Source organism: Podarcis erhardii (genome assembly GCF_964252035.2).
Source record: "Podarcis erhardii genome assembly, chromosome: 6".
Taxonomy (NCBI): Eukaryota; Metazoa; Chordata; class Lepidosauria; order Squamata; family Lacertidae; genus Podarcis; species Podarcis erhardii.
The window spans coordinates 76,741,167-76,761,075 of NC_138510.1; the positions used below are offsets into that span (position 1 = coordinate 76,741,167).

General features: G+C 42.0%; 1 protein-coding gene and 1 long non-coding RNA gene across 5 annotated transcripts in view; one reads left to right on the forward strand and one right to left on the reverse strand.

The window, feature by feature from the left end:
* LOC309344064 overlaps positions 1 to 19,909 on the forward strand; it is a 207,222-nt gene that overhangs the window by 80,169 nt on the left and 107,144 nt on the right. The gene's annotated exons all lie outside the window — the stretch shown is intronic.
* Positions 244 to 15,561, reverse strand: RWDD3 (RWD domain containing 3). 4 transcript variants are annotated; one of them, XM_081866158.1, is made up of 5 exons: positions 15,305 to 15,561; positions 10,057 to 10,104; positions 2,545 to 3,032; positions 802 to 899; positions 244 to 698 (listed from the first exon to the last, which is right to left on the reverse strand). In XM_081866158.1, the coding sequence occupies exons 1-5, from the start codon at positions 15,387 to 15,389 to the stop codon at positions 584 to 586; spliced, it is 834 nt and encodes a 277-aa protein (XP_081722284.1). In that variant the 5' UTR covers positions 15,390 to 15,561; the 3' UTR covers positions 244 to 583. The 4 variants fall into 4 exon arrangements, with proteins under 4 accessions (XP_081722284.1, XP_081722283.1, XP_081722285.1 ...); XM_081866157.1 differs by having other exon boundaries at positions 802 to 917; positions 15,305 to 15,554; XM_081866159.1 differs by lacking the exon at positions 10,057 to 10,104 and having other exon boundaries at positions 802 to 917; positions 15,305 to 15,547.

Genomic DNA, 19,909 nt, shown 5'->3' on the forward strand with positions numbered 1-19,909 from the left:
GGAATGCTACAGTCATCTATAAGGATCTGACTAGCTATAAAATGGCCCTCCAGAGAATGCAAGACTACAAATCCCAGCATCCCTGTCCGCTGCTCAGAGGGCTCATGGGAAGTCATCTCTGCGAAGTTATTTCCCCTCATTTCCCCAAATCTAAACAAGAGGAAATAAAACTTAAAATGGCTGTTCTTGTACAGCTTTCCAAGTAGCATAAACATACCCAAAAAATGTCACACTGGAAACAAATTATTCTAAAAGATCATTTAATTATAGGAGAAAGGAGGAACAATCCACCCTGATCCCAAAGAATAGGGTGATTTCTGTGCTGCCCATGCTTCCCATCTGACCTACGGTTCTTAAATATCATTAATACGTAAAGTGTTCCAGCAAAGAGTTGTCACAATCAAAAACATCACCCGTTCTGAGTGTGAGGAGAACTTCCCAAGGAGACAGCTTTTTCCTGACATTTTGCAAGAGAGACTTCAGAGCTGTCCTCCACCAAAACCTTTCATTTTACCTTCTCTCGGCATCCATTTGATATGTTCAATGACAGTTTTAGTCTCAGCCACATGTGCCTGCTTCAGAATTACTTCCAGCGAGCCAGCACAAACTCACTGAACAGTTCTGCCAGGCCCGCAGCCTTGAATTCATTTTGCAGCTCACCCAGCGTTGAGTACTCTTTGACTTCAAATGCTTGAAACCTATGTTGTACAAGAAAGACTTCATGAATATGCCTGCTTCCGTGTCAGAATGTAATTATCAATTCAAAGCTGCTTTTCTAGCCGAAACAGTGCTAAATTATACCTTCTGTGTGCTGCCTGGGCTTTTGTTTCTGAAAGAACGCTAATCATTTTCTCTTTACACTTCTTTCCGCTCGAATCCACATCCACCTTGCTGGTTTTCTGAAGAAGAAGATATTCCTAAATCACACACACACAAAAAAAACACCACACAACATCAGAACATGAAACGTCAACTATAAGAGCCTGTTGATTAAACTTTATTGCTGAAAAATAAAAATAAAAAGGGGAGGGAGTTCGTCCTTAGCATTGCCCTGGTCAAAATCTCAAGGTTCTTAAGACTAAAGGTGAAAGACCAGGTGAAGTCTGAAGTTGAAAGACCAGCGTTACACTTGTGTTTCCATGTAAAGCATGGAAAATATACACCCATGATGGGATACATGAGGGAACGCTGGTGACATGCTTCAGTTGTGCTGGCCGGCCTATTATTATTATTATTATTATTATTATTATTATTATTATTATTATTATTATATGCACCAAGTCTTCCAGTGTTCTTAACTGGAGCTACCCACAAACTTCTTAAAACCATCAGGGATGTAATTAGCACTACTTTGGATAACAACCCATTGTTGCTATTATTTTAGTTTGCTGTTTTAGTGTTTCACATTCTGGACTTACGATCTTCATAAATTACAAACCAACCTGTGACCATTTAGTAAACGGTGGTATAGAAATCCCTAAATGAGTAAGACATATAGGAAGTTACATTTTGAAAGAACAAACATTTATGAGGAGTCTACAGGGTCGTTCAACCTTCCTACCTCTATGGTTATGTTACATGTACTTATCCCTTTTTTAAAAAAAAAATCCTAGTTATGTCTAGGTTTGCAGCTGGCTTATCCTGATCCAAATTATGTAATCTATCTTAGAAAACAGGCTTCTACTACGATTCTGCTACACTAACTATGAAGAAAATTGTTTCAGGAAGACAGAACACCATATTCTCCACAGTGCAGCCATAATCACATGCATTAGTCTCTAAGGGATGTGGAAGTGCAATGGTCACTATTTACCAGAAGTCTGCTTGGTTAGCATTTGGTTCCATCTGTTCCTAGAATAGGAATAGGCCACAGTAGGCCTCAGATTCCCACCAGCTTCCTGTCTGAAAACCAGCCTTTTTTTCCTCCTGTGCAAAGTTCCTGTGTGAATTGCCACAGAAGTTTGACACAAAGTTTTCCCAACATGGACTTCAGCAGATTTCTTCCATGTGTGAGGAAAATGCATGCAAATGCCAGCCAAGATACAGCTCTGGAGAAATGAGGATTAAAAGATCCCTTTGCCCGGGGTGGGGGTGGGGGGATCAGTGGGCGGGGCTAATATTGCTGGCTCTTCTTCAATTAAGAAATAAGCTCCCTGTTGAAGTTAGCGGCTGACCAGACCCTCTTAGCCCAATGCTAAATCTTGTTATAAATCAGAATTTCCCAAACTTGGGTTTCCAGATAGTTGTGGACTACAATTCCCATTATCCCTGACGACTGGTCCTGCTAGCTACGGATGATGGGAGTTGTAGTCCAAAAACAGCGGGAGACACAAGTTCGGGAAACCCTGCTCTAAATACAAAGGGCACGCAGGGCGGCAGACGGGACACAGAGCTTAAACTTTAAAAAGGCATTGCTGTTAATAAAACAACCAGTTTCACAAAACGCCTAACAAACATACAAAAAAAACCCCTGAATGTATTTGAACTGACATAGTTCTCTGAGCTATCAGCAACCGAACCGGCAAATCAGAGCAATGTCTGCACCTTAATGCTCCTTCTGTCTCCTTGAAGAAGAATCAGAATCATCTTGCCCATGAACATCAGTCTTCCAGTCAGCTTTAGATCTGCACACCATTTTTCTACTGTTTTGACATATTTTCCCTTCGCTCTCATATGATCTAAACGCAGAAGGGCAATCCAGACACCATCCTCCTCAGGTCCGTCTGTTGATAGAGTACTTTCTCCGCTGCAGACTGAAGCTTCAGCTTGCTCGACAGCATGCTTAAGATTCTGCTGTATCCAGAGAATCAGCTCATGTACCATGGGCTGTGAAAAATGCCTCTCTGCTTCCTCAAGTAATCTCCCTTTCACGGCCGCACACTGCGTCCTTGTAAGCTGCTCAGAGCTAACAGAGATATTCGGCAGGCTTGACGGGTAACCAATCGGCAAATGAAACAACAGCTTCAACAATATATCTGTGCCCAAAGGTCCTTTTGCGCTGGTCTGAATCCTAAACGAGATTCCTTCTGTCTCTGAAAAAGCATCCAAAAGCAATTATCAACTGAGAGTCAACAAACATATTTGCAACAGTTGTTTGTTTCTTTGTTCTTACCCTCAGAAAAAAGCTTTACTCACTCTCGGGGGGGGGGGGAACGACACCTGAATGATCTATTAATATTTCATTTAACTATAAAATGTCTGGTGTGAGATTATTTTTGTACTGCAGAGGGATAAAGGTAAAGGGACCCCTGACCATTAGGTCTAGTCATGACCGACTCTGGGGTTGCAGTGCTCATCTCGCTTTATTGGCCGAGGGAGCCGGTGTACAGCTTCCGGGTCATGTGGCCGACATGACTAAGCCGCTTCTAGCAAACCAGAGCAGCACATGGAAACGCCGTTTACCTTCCCACCAGAGCGGTACCTATTTATCTACTTGCACTTTGACGTGCTTTCGAACTGCTAGGTTAGTAGGAGCAGGGACCGAACAACGGGAGCTCACCCCGTAGCGGTGATTCAAACCACCGAGCTTCTGATCGGCAAGTCCTAGGCTCTGTGGTTTACAGCCAATACAGCCAATTGTTACCCTAAGCATTTTAGTTTAGGGGTTAAAGAAGAGATTAATGCTTTAACACACGTGTAAGAATTTAATCCAGGACCTGAATTCATAGCAATAGATCTTGAATGGAAAGCAATGTGGAAGGGCCTGTTTAAGTGTTGGTGAAATTCAATATAAGTCTTGGGAATACAAATATGGATTCCATCTAATCAAGAACTATTAGTTAAGATCAACCAGGACTCTTTGAGGGTGAATTAGCAAGCCTTTGATTTTTATTTTTTTTTTCTCATGCGAGGAAAGTCATGTTGCTTAAGTGTCAAACTATTTACAGCAAATAGACCCTCAGACACAGATAGGGCAGGACGATTTTTCAAGAGAAAACAGTGCAAAGAAAGAAGGATTAATATCCCCAACTTCCTATGTTGGGGGTATTAATCCCCCTATATCTAGATCACAGTTGCCTGAAGCTGCTTTCTGCAAAACAAAAAAAGAATGGTAAGAGGGCAATTTGAAGTGCATGCTTAACATTAACTTGCAGTTTGAGCAAAAAATGATGGCTTTACAGTAACGTTAAATTTTTGCTTTAAACGTTGTCAAATGCTGCACAATTCTTGTTAATGCTTCAGAAAGGGGGAAAGTTCACAAGTCTTTGGCAAGATAAAACCCAGTCCCACAGAAGAAGAAAAACTTACAGCTAATGTTCAGACAGTACAGGAAGACAGATTTTCAGGAGACAATGAAAAATCAATTAAGATGACTCTCACTTAGAAGATTGTAAGGTTTGGTTTGATGGAGAATTATCTGATATTATATTTATATAAGAGCCAGTTTCCAGCCATTGAAACAGAACCAAGGGTAGGCAAATGGCAAAAACTGGCTGACTGTTTATGGAACTGGCTACTACCAAATGTGAATGGCTTAGATGGTTTTAAGCCTAGCCCCACAAATTTGTCTTTCAATGGCTATTAGAAGATTGTGAGGGGTTTTAAAAAAATATGATAATGATAATGATGGTGTAAATTATTTTGCATTGGTGGTTTTCCTTATATTGTGCATCACTCTGGTTTCCCAACTGGGAAGTAGAGCAGCATATTTTTGAAAAATAAAATAAAATAAATGAACAATACTGTTGAGAGAAAGGGTACCCCTAATTGAATACCAGTTGCTATGGGTACAAATATACTACAAGGAAGCACCGTTGACTTCATGACTTATTTGTGGACCTTTCTGAACCATCTGACTGGCCTAGATGGACTCTGGATATGGTCTAGCACAGTTCTTCTTAGAGAATCATAGAATCATAGAGTTGGAGGGGACCGCGAGGGTCATCTAGTCCGACCCCCTGCAATGCAGGAATCTTTTGCCCAACGGGGGGCTCGAACCCCATGACTCTGAGATTCAGAGTCTCATGCTCTACTGACTGAGCTATCCCAGCTAAGTTATGTCTTTAGAGTTCACAGTACCCTTTATAGGAGACCCCTGCAATTTATGAACCTTTGCTTTACACGTACCATACTTGTCATAACAACAGGCATTTTGGCAGTACAGAATAAAGTCGGAGAGATCGCAGACCACAAGATCCCAGACTATCCACTGAAACCCTAGTTATGCACAAAACATGCTCGAAAATACGTAACTTCCAAGCCAACAGAAACGACCGACCTGCAAGCGTACCATAATTTTTTCTTCTATTTTAAGTGTATATTGTACTGTATGACTAAAACTGTGAACCAGGAAGCTCCCGGTTGAAATCTTCCCTCAGCCATAGCCACTAAACTGGCAACGCTGCCATTACAGCCCTATTTTCTAGACAGCTGCTGAAAGAATTACTGCAACACGAAAGGCTTTGAACACTTGGAACGTGCTATAAAAATGCTGAGTTTCATTATTGTCATCAGACTAATCGCCTGAATCAAAGGCAATGGGAAAAAGGAGTAGAACGGCACGTGGTTTTTTTGTACTGTGCTGTTTTCCAACAGCAATGCAGCCAGCGTGAAACAATAGCGGCGCTTTTGCTAAATTAAGAGGGGACAAGGATCTCATCTGCTTCTACTAAAACAGAAAAAAGTTAGGGTGTAAGATGAAAGGTGCTCTTTTTTCAGATCTTCACTACATCGTTTCTTTGATGTGTTCCAACCACTTCACCCCATTCCTTCAAAAAGTTGCTAAAATGTCAACTTGATTCATTCTGAAGGGGTTGGGAGAGACAGATCTGAAAGATGCAGCGAAGCAGCCCCAAGTTTCAGATGAGTTCTTTTGAAGTGGCTTGTCTCTTCCCTACCTCCCAAGATCTACCTCGGCTTCATGGGATGGGCAATGGAGCTATGTCTGATTCCTGCCTCCCGCCCATTCCTCATGGCTGACACGGCTTCGCAAGCTTCAGTGCCCTCTGCCAAAGAACAGATGAAGACAGTTTAGTGAGTGACATGAGCTGAAATGGTTCCGACAACCCTGAGCACTATGAACAGCGTGCCGAGAAATGGAGTCTCCTCCTCAGTAGAGTGCGTTGCCCTAAGAGGAAGACATTGCACCTCTCTTCCATGGGCACTTTCAAGGAAACAAGAGGGACACAGAGGTACTGACTGATAGGCAAATACAGAAAAGCTAATCACAGAGCAGCATCAGGAAGGGGAAACAGCTTGGAGAGACTTTTGTTGTTGTTGTTTAGTCGTGTCCGACTCTTCGTGACCCCATGGACCAGAGCACGCCAGGCACACCTGTCTTCCACTGCCTCCTGCAGTTTGGTCAAACTCATGCTGGTAGCTTCGAGAACACTGTCCAACCATCTCACCCTCTGTCGTCCTCTTCTCCTTGTGCCCTCAATCTTTCCCAACATCAGGGTCTTTTCCAGGGAGTCTTCTCTTCTCATGAGGTGGCCAAAGTATTGAAGCCTCAGCTTCAGGATCTGTCCTTCCAGTGAGCACTCAGGGCTGATTTCCTTCAGAATGGAACGGTTTGATCTTGGAGAGACTACCATTGTCTAAATCATGAGGCCTCAAGGTCTCATGATCTGGACTGCTGTCAAGAGATTTCCCAACCCTGGCCTACAGCATATCAAACTGCAACCCTAGTCTCCTGTTTCACTTGCTGACGCCATTTTCCCACCCAATGCAGCCACTGGGAGATGTCAGCGCCTCCCCCCATGGCCGCACAGAGTGCCGGGCACATCATGTGAGGAGGAAAAAACTTAAACACGTTGCAGAGTTCCCAAAAAATAGCCCAGAGGCAATTGTACTTCACCTAGCAGAGCTTTACTGCTACTGAAGGCAAATGAGCATAGTGGTCACAAATCCAATACATTCTGGATAGGCACAGTCCATAAGAAATCTAGTTGCAGCAGACTTGACTTAAACTTACTTATAACTTATAATAAGACTGAACCTTAACTCTATAGCATACAGAACAGAACACCACACCAGAACAAAGTGACAGAAAGAGAAAGTGTGAAACCCAGGCTCCTCCTGGCCTGACTATTATAGTCAGCATGACCTTGACAGAAAGGATAACAGAACCAATTTAAACCAGCTGTACTCAGCTTTCCAGAAGGAATAACCCAAACATCAGAAACCTTCTGCCTGTTTCTTTCACATAGAAAGAAACCTTCCAGAACACTCTTGAACTAAGTAGAATAGGAAAGATCTCCACACATCAGATCAATACTTTCTGTACTAAGAAATGCAAACTGACAGAGCATCCCCCATTTGAACAGACCAGTTTCAAGTTGGCTGGGGGAAGGCATGGCGGCAGCGGCGGACCTGACTGACCCAGGTTCCAGGTAAGGTTCACCTATTTCTTATATAAAGAGGCCACGCCCGAGCCATCCATTTGGGTTTGGCACTGGATCCTTCGCCCTGAGCATCAGATTTGGTCCTGTCCAGATTTCAGGTCAGTCCACATGGAATACTCACTGAAGCACAGAATTGTAGAGTTGCTGTATTGGAAGCCAGGGAAGGATATTTTTTTCCTGCAGACAAATTGGGCCACTTGGGAGGTTTTTGCCAGCAATCATAACTTGATGGCAGATAAGGCATTGAGCTAGATTCTTAGCCTTTTGGGTACCCCACTAAAGGGGTCCGCGAGGGGGTGTCTCTGTCCAGGAGCCCACACAGAGGTTGTTAGGCTACAGCAACCTTCCAATATGACACTCCTGGTAGGACTGATTCAATGTACGCCAAAATCCAGGGTCAACCCGGCCAATTAATCCATTAGGAGGAGATGACTTTGTTTTTGTTTTTTCTCTTTGTTCTTTTTTTTCTTCATTTTCTTTCTAGGTATATAAAATTTGCATATAATTTTTGTATACATGTTAGAAATTATAGTAAGTCCTGTAATGTAATATGACAACATTTACTGATACAGATAGGTAGCCGTGTTGGTCTGCCATAGTCAAAACAAAACAAATTCCTTCCAGTAGCACCTTAAAGACCAACTAAGTCAGTTCTTGGTATGAGCTTTCGTGTGCATGCACACTTCTTCAGATACACTGAAACAGAAGTTTCCAGACCCTTCTATATAGTGAGAAGGTGGGGAGGGGTATTACTCAGAAGGGTGGTGGGAATGGGTGATTGGCAGATAGCTGTGATGAGCCTGTTGACGACTCTTAACGACTGCAATAGGTCTTACAGGAAAAAGCAAGGGGTGAAAAGGTGAAAAATGGCTTTGTCATGTATAATGAGATAAGAATCCAAGGTCTTTGTTCAGACCAGGTTTCTCCATTGTTTTGAGTTTGGTGATAAGTTGTAATTCAGCAGCTTCTCTTTCCAGTCTATTTCTGAAATTCCTTTGTAGTAAAACAGCTACTTTGAGATCTTGTATAGAATGTCCTGGGAGATTGAAATGTTCTCCTACTGGTTTCTCTGTCTTGTGATTCCTGATGTCCGATTTATGTCCGTTTATTCTTTGGCGTAAGGTCTGGCCTGTTTGTCCAATATAGAGAGCTGAAGGACACTGTTGGCATTTTATGGCATACACAATGTTAGACGATGAGCAATTAAATAGTCCCGAGATGGTATGTGTGATGTTGTTGGGGCCAGTAATGGTGTTGTCCGGGTGTATGTGGCAGCAAAGTTGGCATCTGGGTTTATTGCAGGCTCTGGTGCCAGTGTCCGTGTTAGGTCTGGTTGTAGTATTATTGTGGGAACCAGACCTACAACCAGACCTAACACGGACACTGGCACCAGAGCCTGCAATAAACCCAGATGCCAACTTTGCTGCCACATACACCCGGACAACACCATTACTGGCCCCAACAACATCACACATACCATCTCGGGACTATTTAATTGCTCATCGTCTAACATTGTGTATGCCATAAAATGCCAACAGTGTCCTTCAGCTCTCTATATTGGACAAACAGGCCAGACCTTACGCCAAAGAATAAACGGACATAAATCGGACATCAGGAATCACAAGACAGAGAAACCAGTAGGAGAACATTTCAATCTCCCAGGACATTCTATACAAGATCTCAAAGTAGCTGTTTTACTACAAAGGAATTTCAGAAATAGACTGGAAAGAGAAGCTGCTGAATTACAACTTATCACCAAACTCAAAACAATGGAGAAACCTGGTCTGAACAAAGACCTTGGATTCTTATCTCATTATACATGACAAAGCCATTTTTCACCTTTTCACCCCTTGCTTTTTCCTGTAAGACCTATTGCAGTCGTTAAGAGTCGTCAACAGGCTCATCACAGCTATCTGCCAATCACCCATTCCCACCACCCTTCTGAGTAATACCCCTCCCCACCTTCTCACTATATAGAAGGGTCTGGAAACTTCTGTTTCAGTGTATCTGAAGAAGTGTGCATGCACACGAAAGCTCATACCAAGAACTGACTTAGTTGGTCTTTAAGGTGCTACTGGAAGGAATTTGTTTTGTTTTAACATTTACTGATGTAATATAAGAATGTTAACAAATAAATAAAATGCAAATTAAAAAAAAGGAAGGAGATACATACCCAATGCCTTCGCCAAAGCCTACTTACACCTGCAATCAATAAAGTGGAGGCCTATTTTAACCCAAAACCAATGTCCTTTATCTTATTATCTTCCTTGTCCTGCCTCATGCGCCAAGGCCTGCAATGCAAAACCAGCCGGCCACCTGGAGCCAGTGTGGTGTAGTGGTTAAGAGCAGTGGACTCGTAATCTGGGGAACCGGGTTCGATTCCCCGCTCCTCCACATGCAGCTGCTGGGTGACCTTGGGCCAGTCACGCTTCTCTGAAGTCTCTCAGCCCCACTCACCTCACAGAGTGTTTGTTGTGGGGGAGGAAGGGAGAATGTTAACCGCTTTGAGACTCCTTCGGGTAGTGATAAAGCGGGATATCAAATCCAAACTCTTCTTCTTCTTCTTCTTTGTGCCTCGAGTTTGCTTTGGGGTTATTTTTCTTGCACATTTCAAAATAATACTGACATATCAGGCTGAACATGATATCAGCCCTGACTCAGAAGGGCCGCTGGCAGCTGAAGTTGGCGGATTACAAGAAGTCTCCCTACCTACCTGTAATAGCACCTTCTATTTGCCTGACTCTTTCACAAGAGGTGCTATCTGAAATAGAGAGCAGTAAATTACCATTCTGTTGACATTTATTGTGCTAATAAGTTGGAAACCCAGCACATTCTCACTCATTTCCCCCAGCTGCATGCTTATCATCAGTAAATTTAGTGCTGGCATACTTCAAATTGTTTTCTGTGTTTGGTGTCAGCTAGAAAGGGCTCCCTCTCTACCCCTCCTTTTTTCCCTTTTTGCCGGCTTTCTGTGTCACCCACTCATTGTGCATTTCTGAGCGTTACCTGTAGAAATCCAAATTTTGATGAACAAATATATGTTTTATGGCAAGATAGCTGAGCAAACCGTAGAGGAGGACGAGAGAGTGGATTAACAAGTAAATTATGTCGGTCTATCGGCAACACTAATCTTTGAGGCCAGACAAGAAAAAGTAAAGCAGACCTTTGTTAATTAGCTGATTTAAATTCATTCACACATCATTTTCAATAAAACGCCTGCTGCATGTTGAGCGGGTCACTCCTAAGCTTCAGAAAACTCAGACCGAGTGGAGGGAGAACACCCCATACCCACCAAACCTCAAGAAATCTCTACTCTGACCCATTCACGTCCCTTGATTTTAACGCAACCATCTCTAATAACGGGCATAATTTGTTTTCAGTTGATTAGCATTTCCAAACTGCTGAATATATTTGAAACATCTAGGCAGTGTGCAAAATACAAAATGGAGATAAAAGCAAACAATCGAGCAATAGCAGGGTCCAATCTTAAGAATCAGAGAAAACCTAGATAGAAAGATATGCCTGTTAGCAAACAATTATTCGATGCTCGTGCAGCACTCACTATAGAAAGTCACTAGCAGAGGGACTCAGGAGCGGTGGCGGTTTCACCAGTGATATACCACTGAGTGAAGCCGACATCGCGGTCCGCTCCTCATACCGGTCCTGGGAGATATATTGATATATCGCCCAGGCCTAGTGCCTCGGTGATCAGGCGTATGGGATTTTTTCCAACCCTAAACATGGGTAAGCAACATTTCAGCCGATTTGTATTTTAACAGTAAGCATTTTCATAAATTATTCAATCTAATTTGGATGCTACAAAGACACTCCTGGGATCCACAGCAGTAAAACTAGTTTTGTTTTGCAAAACTGATACATATCTCATACTGGAACATTTTGCAGGACTGGGAGGCACAAAAGATCTCCAGCTTGATGCTGGAAATAAAATGTCTTGCCTGCATTCCCAAAGCATATTATCGTCTAATTTTTATAATCCTCTTTTGACAGTTATTTATAGAGTTTTTAAAATATATATTCTAACCAGACCAAAGATAGGGTTTGACACCTGATTAACAAAACCTTCGCTGATTAATGTGTTAATAAATCAAATGTGCATTTGTTTGCAGCCTATGACAATCGTTGTGAGAAAGACAGCAAGCTTCTCCTGTTCTTTGAGCAGAGATGGCTACACTATGGCCCAGATCACCTGTCAAAATGGCTCACAAGGAGAGATAAGGAGAGATAAGGATCTAGCCCACCAGACAAAGGCAGCTCCCCATCCCCTCTTTAAACCTGGAGAACTTACTCTTGGAAAACAGAACACAAATCTCCAGTTTCTACAATTCCCTTTAGCAAGTCAAGCAAATTCTGGCTAGTGTCATTCATTTACTCATCACAATTTGTTATATATATACGATATATATATATAAAAATTGTGACAGAAAATTGACACCCATTAGACTCTCTGCTATGTCAAAAGTTAGAAACAGTAAAGATGTGTAACCTTTTTATAACAAAAATTTGACAAGGAGAAAAAAGAAGCCAAGCTGGATTTGCTACCATTAATTATAAGAGAGACTGGGATTAATTATTTAGGGTAACTTTTAGGTGTGCATGTAATGCAGAAGCAAGGAAAAATAAACTGTCACAATGGGCCACATTCAGATGGTGATATAGTGGCTTATTAAGTCAAAATATGAACAAATTATTTAGAGGGCATATGCAGCCACTTCTTGGTGTAAGTAAACAAACCAGGAAGTCTATAGTTAACCATAGTTTCTCAAACTGGATGTAATGGGAAACTATGGTTAATCAGGAGATTCCTGGCTTAACCACAGTTTGAGTGAAGGGAGAGGTGAAAGTGTTCTGTGTGAATTGATCCAATGACCATTTGAGGCATGATCATCCAATCTGGCTCAGTATCTGAGAGCAGTGGTTTTCAAATTTTCGATCTCCGGGGATCCCTTTCTTCACATGCGCTTTTCTCCCAAGGAACACTCTGTCTGTTGCAGAGGTTTCTAAGCTCAGTTCATGCAAAGCACAGACCAGCACAGAATGCACCCACCACACAATGGCTGCACACTGGAGACAGAGGTGGCAAAGATGGGCCAGCTCTTTTTTAAAGGAAAAGTCTGCCTACCATTACTGATCTCATTCAAAAATGCCTCGTAGGTTTCAGAAGGACTCAACGTCCCCTGGAACGCTGTTTGAAAGGCTACAATGCTGCGGGCAGGGGACGCTGAGTTTTAACAGAGAAATTGCCACACATTTGTAGAACACAGCAGTGGGGGAAACAGCTGAACTGTTTTTGGAACATAGTCAGATGCATATTTAATGTGCATTAGTGATGTTTAGCAGTCCGACAGTAAACTCCTGCAAAGCAGCCTTGGGGTCTTCGGAGGCGACTGGCAGCAGCGGAGAATGTTTGGTTCAGCTTGCCAGCAGGTGTTGACAGAAAAGCAGGCTACAAGGGCAATGCTTACAAGAGAGATGGGAACAGAATGGGAACACTTTGCATGTTTACAGACATTTGAGCCGGGAGGAGAAAAATAAAATAAATAAAACTTACATCATTTTATTCCCCCCCCCCCCGTGCTAAGATTCAAAAAACGCCTGAGAGAAAACATATCCAGTAGGAAATTGGGATTTCCTTCCCCCGCCCCCGCTTGACAGAAAAGGAAGAAGGTATCAGTTGATGGAGAGGGGGGGAAAGATGACAGAGAGGGAAGGGACTCTCAAATATCATCAACAGAGCTGTGTATCCACCATACATGTAAAGCACATTCCCCGTCTCCTGGCAAAAAAACCAACAACAATCCTGGGAGTTGTAGTTTAAAGGTGCTGGGAACTGCAGCTCTCAGGATTTTGGGGGGAGGTGTTTTAAATGTATGGTGTGTACACAGCTCAAGTTAGCTGCTCATTTTTTAATGGGCTCACTCAGTAGGCACTTAATCTTTCCTGAACACCTGATTGATCCCGGACAATCGCCCTTTTGTACAATAAAGTACAGATAAAGGAATGCAAGAGAAATCTCACGGGTATTTTATTTTGGATGAGGGCATCAGCTTACATCTCACTGCATACATCTAAGCCAAAATATATCGCCATCAAGCCACTCTCTGTCAATAAAACACACAGGAAGGCAACATCCGCTTGGCTCTGAAAACTGGAGTTCTGGGATCATGTATGTTGCCTACGTGAGCAGTCAGACCACTGGCTGCTCCTCTGCAGCTGCTGTCTGTTATTTAAAGGGGTTTCTCTGGGAAGGAATAGGAACTTATATGGAGGGAGAGAAAGGCGAGGGAATGTCTCAGCACGTTGCTTAAAATGTTTTTAGAAACACTGCATAACTTGAAGAAAAAGGGCAGCGCCTGCACACACATAACGCACACAACAAACAACAAACTTAGTTTTGCCTGTTTTTGAACCTCTGTTTCACACTACATCTTGTTTGTGGGCCTATTCAGAAAAGTGGCAGTGAATCAGGAAAAAAAAAAAGTTCTTGTAATGTCTCAAGTGCCCTGGCTGAAATCAAACCACTGATTTTATCCTTTTTAAAAATATATATATACTTTTAAAAAAGAAGAACCGTAAGCAAGCAGGAACAAGAGTTACCTAGTGTATCTACTCCTAGATTTATTTAGTTTTTGCATTGGTGCTTATTTATGCCATTAAAAACCACCATGCACTCAAGAACTTAGGCCCCGTAATACAGTAGCTTGACTTATGGAATTTGGACCTAGGAGACCAGGCCTCAAACCCCAACTCAGCCATGAAACTCACAGGATGACCATGGGCCAGAAAGTCTCAAGCTAGCCTGCGTCTCCCGCTTGTTGGAACATAGGAAGCAACCATATACAGTGGTACCTCGGGTTAAGAACTTAATTCATTCCGGAGGTCCGTTCTTAACCTGAAACTGTTCTTAACCTGAGAACCACTTTAGCTAATGGGGCCTCCTGCTGCTGCCGCACGATTTCTGTTCTCATCCTGAAGGAAAGTTCTTAACCCGAGGTACTATTTCTGAGTTAGCAGAGTTTGTAACCTGAAGTGTCTGTAACCTGAAGTGTCTGTAACCCGAGGTACCACTGTACTAAGTTCATTCCAGAGGTCCATACTTAACCTGAAACTGTTCTTAACCTGAAGCACCACTTTAGCTAATGAGGCCTCCTGCTGCTGCCACGCCGCCAGAGCCCGATTTCTGTTCTCATCCTGAAGGAAAGTTCTTAGCCTGAAGCACTATTTCTGGGTTAGCGGAGTGTGTAACCTGAAGCGTATGTAACTTGAGGTACCACTGTAACACCAATGGATCCATTATGCTCAGTGTAGTAGTCTACACTGACAGGCAGCTGCTCTCCAGGGCTTCCGCCGGGGTTTTCTCTCAATTATGCTCACGCCCTTCTCAAATGCAACCCGTTCCCCCTTTATCCATGGCTGCGTACAAAACAGGAAAAATAAGCAACCAGACAATGGCACTGTGCTTATGCTTATGCTTAAGGATACTCTTTAAGGGAAAGCATAGGGATAAAAACTGATGAAGCAGGCACTTGGACAACAGATGAAGCATTCCTATTATTATTATTTTTAAAAACTGTGCAATGATTTCAAAGGGGAGGGGAAACTAGGGGGTTGCTGAAAGGGGGAAATTCATCTTTGCTAATGAGAATCAAAAGTAAATCTGATTTTGATGGGCTGATAAAAGCTGCATTCATCTACCGCTTGCTGCTTTTGCGGCCTTCATAGCTTCTTCTCTGCCCTCCAGGAGCCGCACAGAATTTCCCCCTCCTCGTTTTTATGGGAACCCCTGCTTTTCAAACGGGTCTTTTCCCCTCCCCGCGTTGTTGTTGTTTTTGAAAGCAGGTGTGCTAAAAGCTGCTCCCGTCAGTCGTGATTAGGAGGTTCTCAGCAAAACCTCCCGGTTATGGGTCACTAAGCCAGCGGTGCTAGGATTGAGAAACAGTCACCTGACACCTCCAGCACTTCGCATTCATCTTCCCCGCAGTAAATCGCGGCAATGGCAGAGAGCTCCTCTAAAGCCAAGTCCGACATGGCAGAGAGACGCGCCGCCCCTTCCGCCCGGATTGAAAACGGGGACGGGCTTGAAAAGGAGTCCCGTGTCCACAAGGGGGCGCTCCGCCTCCTTCGCTCATTAAGGCAAAGGCAAAGGATGCGGCTTCTGGCGCTGACAGCTGATTCTTGGTTACCTCAATAACCAACGTTGTGTACATTGTGATGAAAAGAAGCCCGTTTCTTCGGGACAAAGCACTGTAAATTTAACAATAAGAACAGCCAGAGGCTCTGCATTCCTAAGGTGTGAAGTTTGATTACTTTCAGAATTGTTTTTTTTTTTTTTAACAAAGGACCTTTAAACAAAACTTGTGCATGGGAAACAACATAAACTGAAAGTGCGCAAATTGGAAAATTATGGTCATATGGTACTTTGTAACTCTTCTCGGGTATCTGAAACCTTCCTGGCCTGCTGTCGGCACTGAATGCCATTGAATAGGCAATCTTTAATTCACAGATAAGTAATCTTGAACAATTCCAAGAAATGCTAAAAGTAGTTCAGTCCTAAACATGGCATAGTGGTTAGAGCACTGCACGTAAAACAGGGTGAGACCCGAGTCCGAATCCTGCCCCCACCTCCATCACAGAGTTCAAACGGTGTGGTGTTGGGGCCCAGTCATCTTGTGTCAGCCTAAGCTACCTCACAAGGTTGTTGTGAAAAGAGCTGTTTGAGCTCCTTTGACAAAAGGCTGGATAAAAAGAGAAATAAAAGGTGGCAACTAAATTTTTTTTAAAAAAAGCAATCCGTGGCAAAAATAGACAGGGCAACCCAACCCATGTAGTAACATCATGTGAAGTGGCTCAAAACAATTACCTACAAAAGAAAAAGCCTTATATGGAACGTATCTCGAAAGTCTCCACCAAAAGCCTCTGTCAGCTAAATAGAGACAAGGCTTCCTGTGAAGTTATTCATAGCAAGGAGAGTTCATGGGGAATTAGGTGCTCCAAGATATGATTTATATGTGGGCAGGGCAGGGCAGGGCCCAGGATTGCGCCTTATTGGCAAGAGTGTGGGCAAGGGGAAATCAAGGACACGCTTTCTGTTTGTACGGCAGTCCGGTTGAAGGCAGCGCAAAATCCTCACAACCACCGCTGCTTTCAGCTAGTGTCATCCTGGAGCATTGTGGGAAAATAAATGGGTGGTTATACACAGCCACCTGCCAGAATAAGCTCACGGCCAGGGTCCACTGGCAGAGGAGGGAACCATCAGCAGCACCTTCTCCCAAGGCTCCCTCAAAACATATTTGTATTTTATTGTGGGTGCTTAAAAATACACAGGCCCACGTCGCCTTCATAGTTGCTGTGGCGGGCCATGAGCTCTTAGGGTCAGGTGGGAAATATATACAAACAAGCATTTTCCAAGGTACCATGGCCGCAGCTGCCCAAGTGAAAGGGTGCTTAACAAAACCACAGTTTCCTTGCTGCTGCTGTGCAAAGATAATTGCACGTAAAGCAGCAGGCCCACAAAAAATTCACTTCACTAAGGCAAAAAAACAATTAAAAACAGCAGTGTGGCCATGTTTCAGAAGTCTACATATTTCATACCTGTAAGTATGAAATATTTACAAACTAATAGGGGAATGAGCGGCAGGTGCCAGAAACAGTTGAAGAGAGGCTGTCAAAAGTGCAGCAAAGTATTGCTTGCTCCTGTCAGAAAGGCGTCTATGAAAATTAGCTGAAACTTACCACCTTCTTCTTTTATGACAATCTTTTCCTCCCTTCCCACTCCCCCAGCAACCATCTTCCTTTCTTAACAATGCTTTGTTTAATACATTTAATACATTTAAATATTTTTTAAAAAATAATAAGTCAATGTAAATGTCTTTTAAACTGACACTATCTAAAGTCACTGAGGTCCCCACACACAAGTTCTTGCACTCTGACATTTGGAAGTCATCAAATGAGACAGCATAATGTCAGTTTGATATTTGTCACACTATGCAAATATCCGCTTCATGTCAAAGATCTAAATCCCATCTAAATGTAATACATTCTCTTGTAGTCACAGGCTTGTGAAAATGCTAAATATTTAAATTCAAGATGAATGTCTATTCTTGGCCTTCTGTTGCATTTTTACTGTGTAGGAACTCTTTTCTATTTTTTAAAAAAAATCCAGTTCTGTGGCTCACAAAAAACTAATATTAATAGCTGTTCTTATTATTAGCATACCAGCTAATTAGTGTGGCCTACCAATTCCTAGTATGCGAACACTTGTAACTTAGCCCTTTGCAGATTTAATTCACATATAAAAGATATGTGTGGATAAATGGAACTGCCATCAGAATATGGTTTGTTGTAGCCATACTGTTGGGATGTACTGATGCTTAATTGAAAGGGTGCAGTAAACACACATGTCCCACAGCTAGGGAGGAGAGTACATTTGCACATCCACAGTTGCACTATTCAAGCATAGATTTATATTATATTATCTTTTCCGCTTTCTTCTACAGAAATTTTATCACTTTAAAACTCACCAATGTTGGCAAGGTCTCAGGACCCAAACAGAAACAATATTAATCCCCAGTAGTCAGAATGACTGATTAAAGACGTATTAGTGAATAACACAAGGTTCAGAAATTAATATTACAGCAATAGGAGGGAAAGGAAAAGGTCTTCCCTACTGAAGTATGCAACTTGTGTTTTTACACCTCATTTACAATAATTGTAACCATTTCATTCACTCCTGATTTTTTATACTTTATTACAAATCTCATTGTGTTGAACCTATATTATTATAGGTAATTGTTCTCTTTATGTATATTGTCTGCTTAACTGGTATCCAACTCAGCTGTAGATGCCATACTTCTGAGAGGACTGAACAAAGTCATTTAATACACTGCACTCATTGCGTATAAAAATGCAGCCATTAAGTTCATCTGCAGACTGAGAGAATAACACTTTCTGCCAAACATGTCTGTGTTTTAGAACAAGACTTCCTAAACTGGTCTGCGAACAGAGTTTCATTCAGGTGGTCTGTGGTGTGTGTATGGATTTCTGGTTGAAGACGGGCGACGGCCCATCCACCACATGAAATTTTCTTAATTTTTAATTGCATTTGAATTGCTTCTTTTATTTCTTATATTGTATTTTGTTGTCTTGCAATTTGAATTCTATGGATTATGTGAATTCTTACCATAAAATACAATATAATTTGAGTTCTATACAATAATTTCAGTAAGAAGTAAAAGAAGCAATAACAGCACAATTAAAAAGCAGAGAGTACATCTAGCACCAGTGCATCACATTTGCTACAGCAGGCAGGGGAAAAAATTAAGTAGCCTGGTAAGACTCTCAAGTTGTCTTGTAGTTGGGTGGAATTGGGGAACCACTGTTTTATAATACTGTTTATAGTTGTGTCATAGGCAGCAATTTTAGCAGAAGGGTGCTTAATACATTCACTTTTTACCACCATGTAATGTAAAATGTTAATGTGGGTCTGCAGGGGCAATGTCAGGGACCATATGGTAAAGATATAATGTGTTCGTAACTTTAGCTGCAAGGATAACACACTTGTTACTCAATCCTTCCCACCTGGGGAAAGTATCACTCAGACTTTCCACACGCAGAAACTTTCACACCTCCAGAATTTCAGTTCCTTTCGAACATTTTGAATGATTTTTTTTCTTTTTAAATGACCTTTATCTAACTGTTCAAACAATCCAAACTGCTTGTGAAATCAAAAGGATCAGAGGGGTAGGTTTATTTGCAACAAGAACAGATGAGCAGTAGTGCTGAGATGATAGTAATAAGAGCTCAATATTGTATGCCCAGAAGTCATGACCTACATGGTGTTTTTGAAATATGTATACCCTAACCTGCATGCTGTACAATAAATGAGACAGGCATCTTTAAAACCACAAAATTCTGCATTTCACAGAAACTTGAAACTGTGAGGGTTTTGTCTGAGGAATTTAAAAACTATGCAAAAGTACGTTAGATAAACCATTAAAGAAAAAGTTTTATTTGAATGCTTAATTGCTATTATAGTCAGGCAGCATATTTCTTTGGAAAGTAAACTGTACTTTATAAAGGTCAGAGCAGATTTAAATGTTGTAAACAGAGTTTTAATCTTTTTCTTATGACTCCTCAACTTTGCAAGTATCTGATGGCCTACCATGACATTTGTAGTGTTAATGCAGTCACAATAGCATCATCCTGTGCAATTAATTCATACCTACAATTTGAGAAAGGTCAGATTAAGTGGAGACCATCTGGATCTTCATAAATTCTTAACTACAGATTTTATTTCATCACAAAAGGAAACATAGCTGTCATTTTCAGAGGGGGGAAATCAAGTCCCTTATTTTTGCAAGGTAGAGTTAATCATTTAGATCTGAGCAAATGGCTCACAGGTGCTAACATATTCCTGAATGAACTTAAAAGTGTTAAAAAAAAACCTGACTAGAGGCCCAAAACAAGAACACTGCATTTTTTTTGTTCCAATACAAGCAAGCAAAGTATGATCCATGTGTCTCCTTTTAAAGGAACAGAAAAGGCACAGA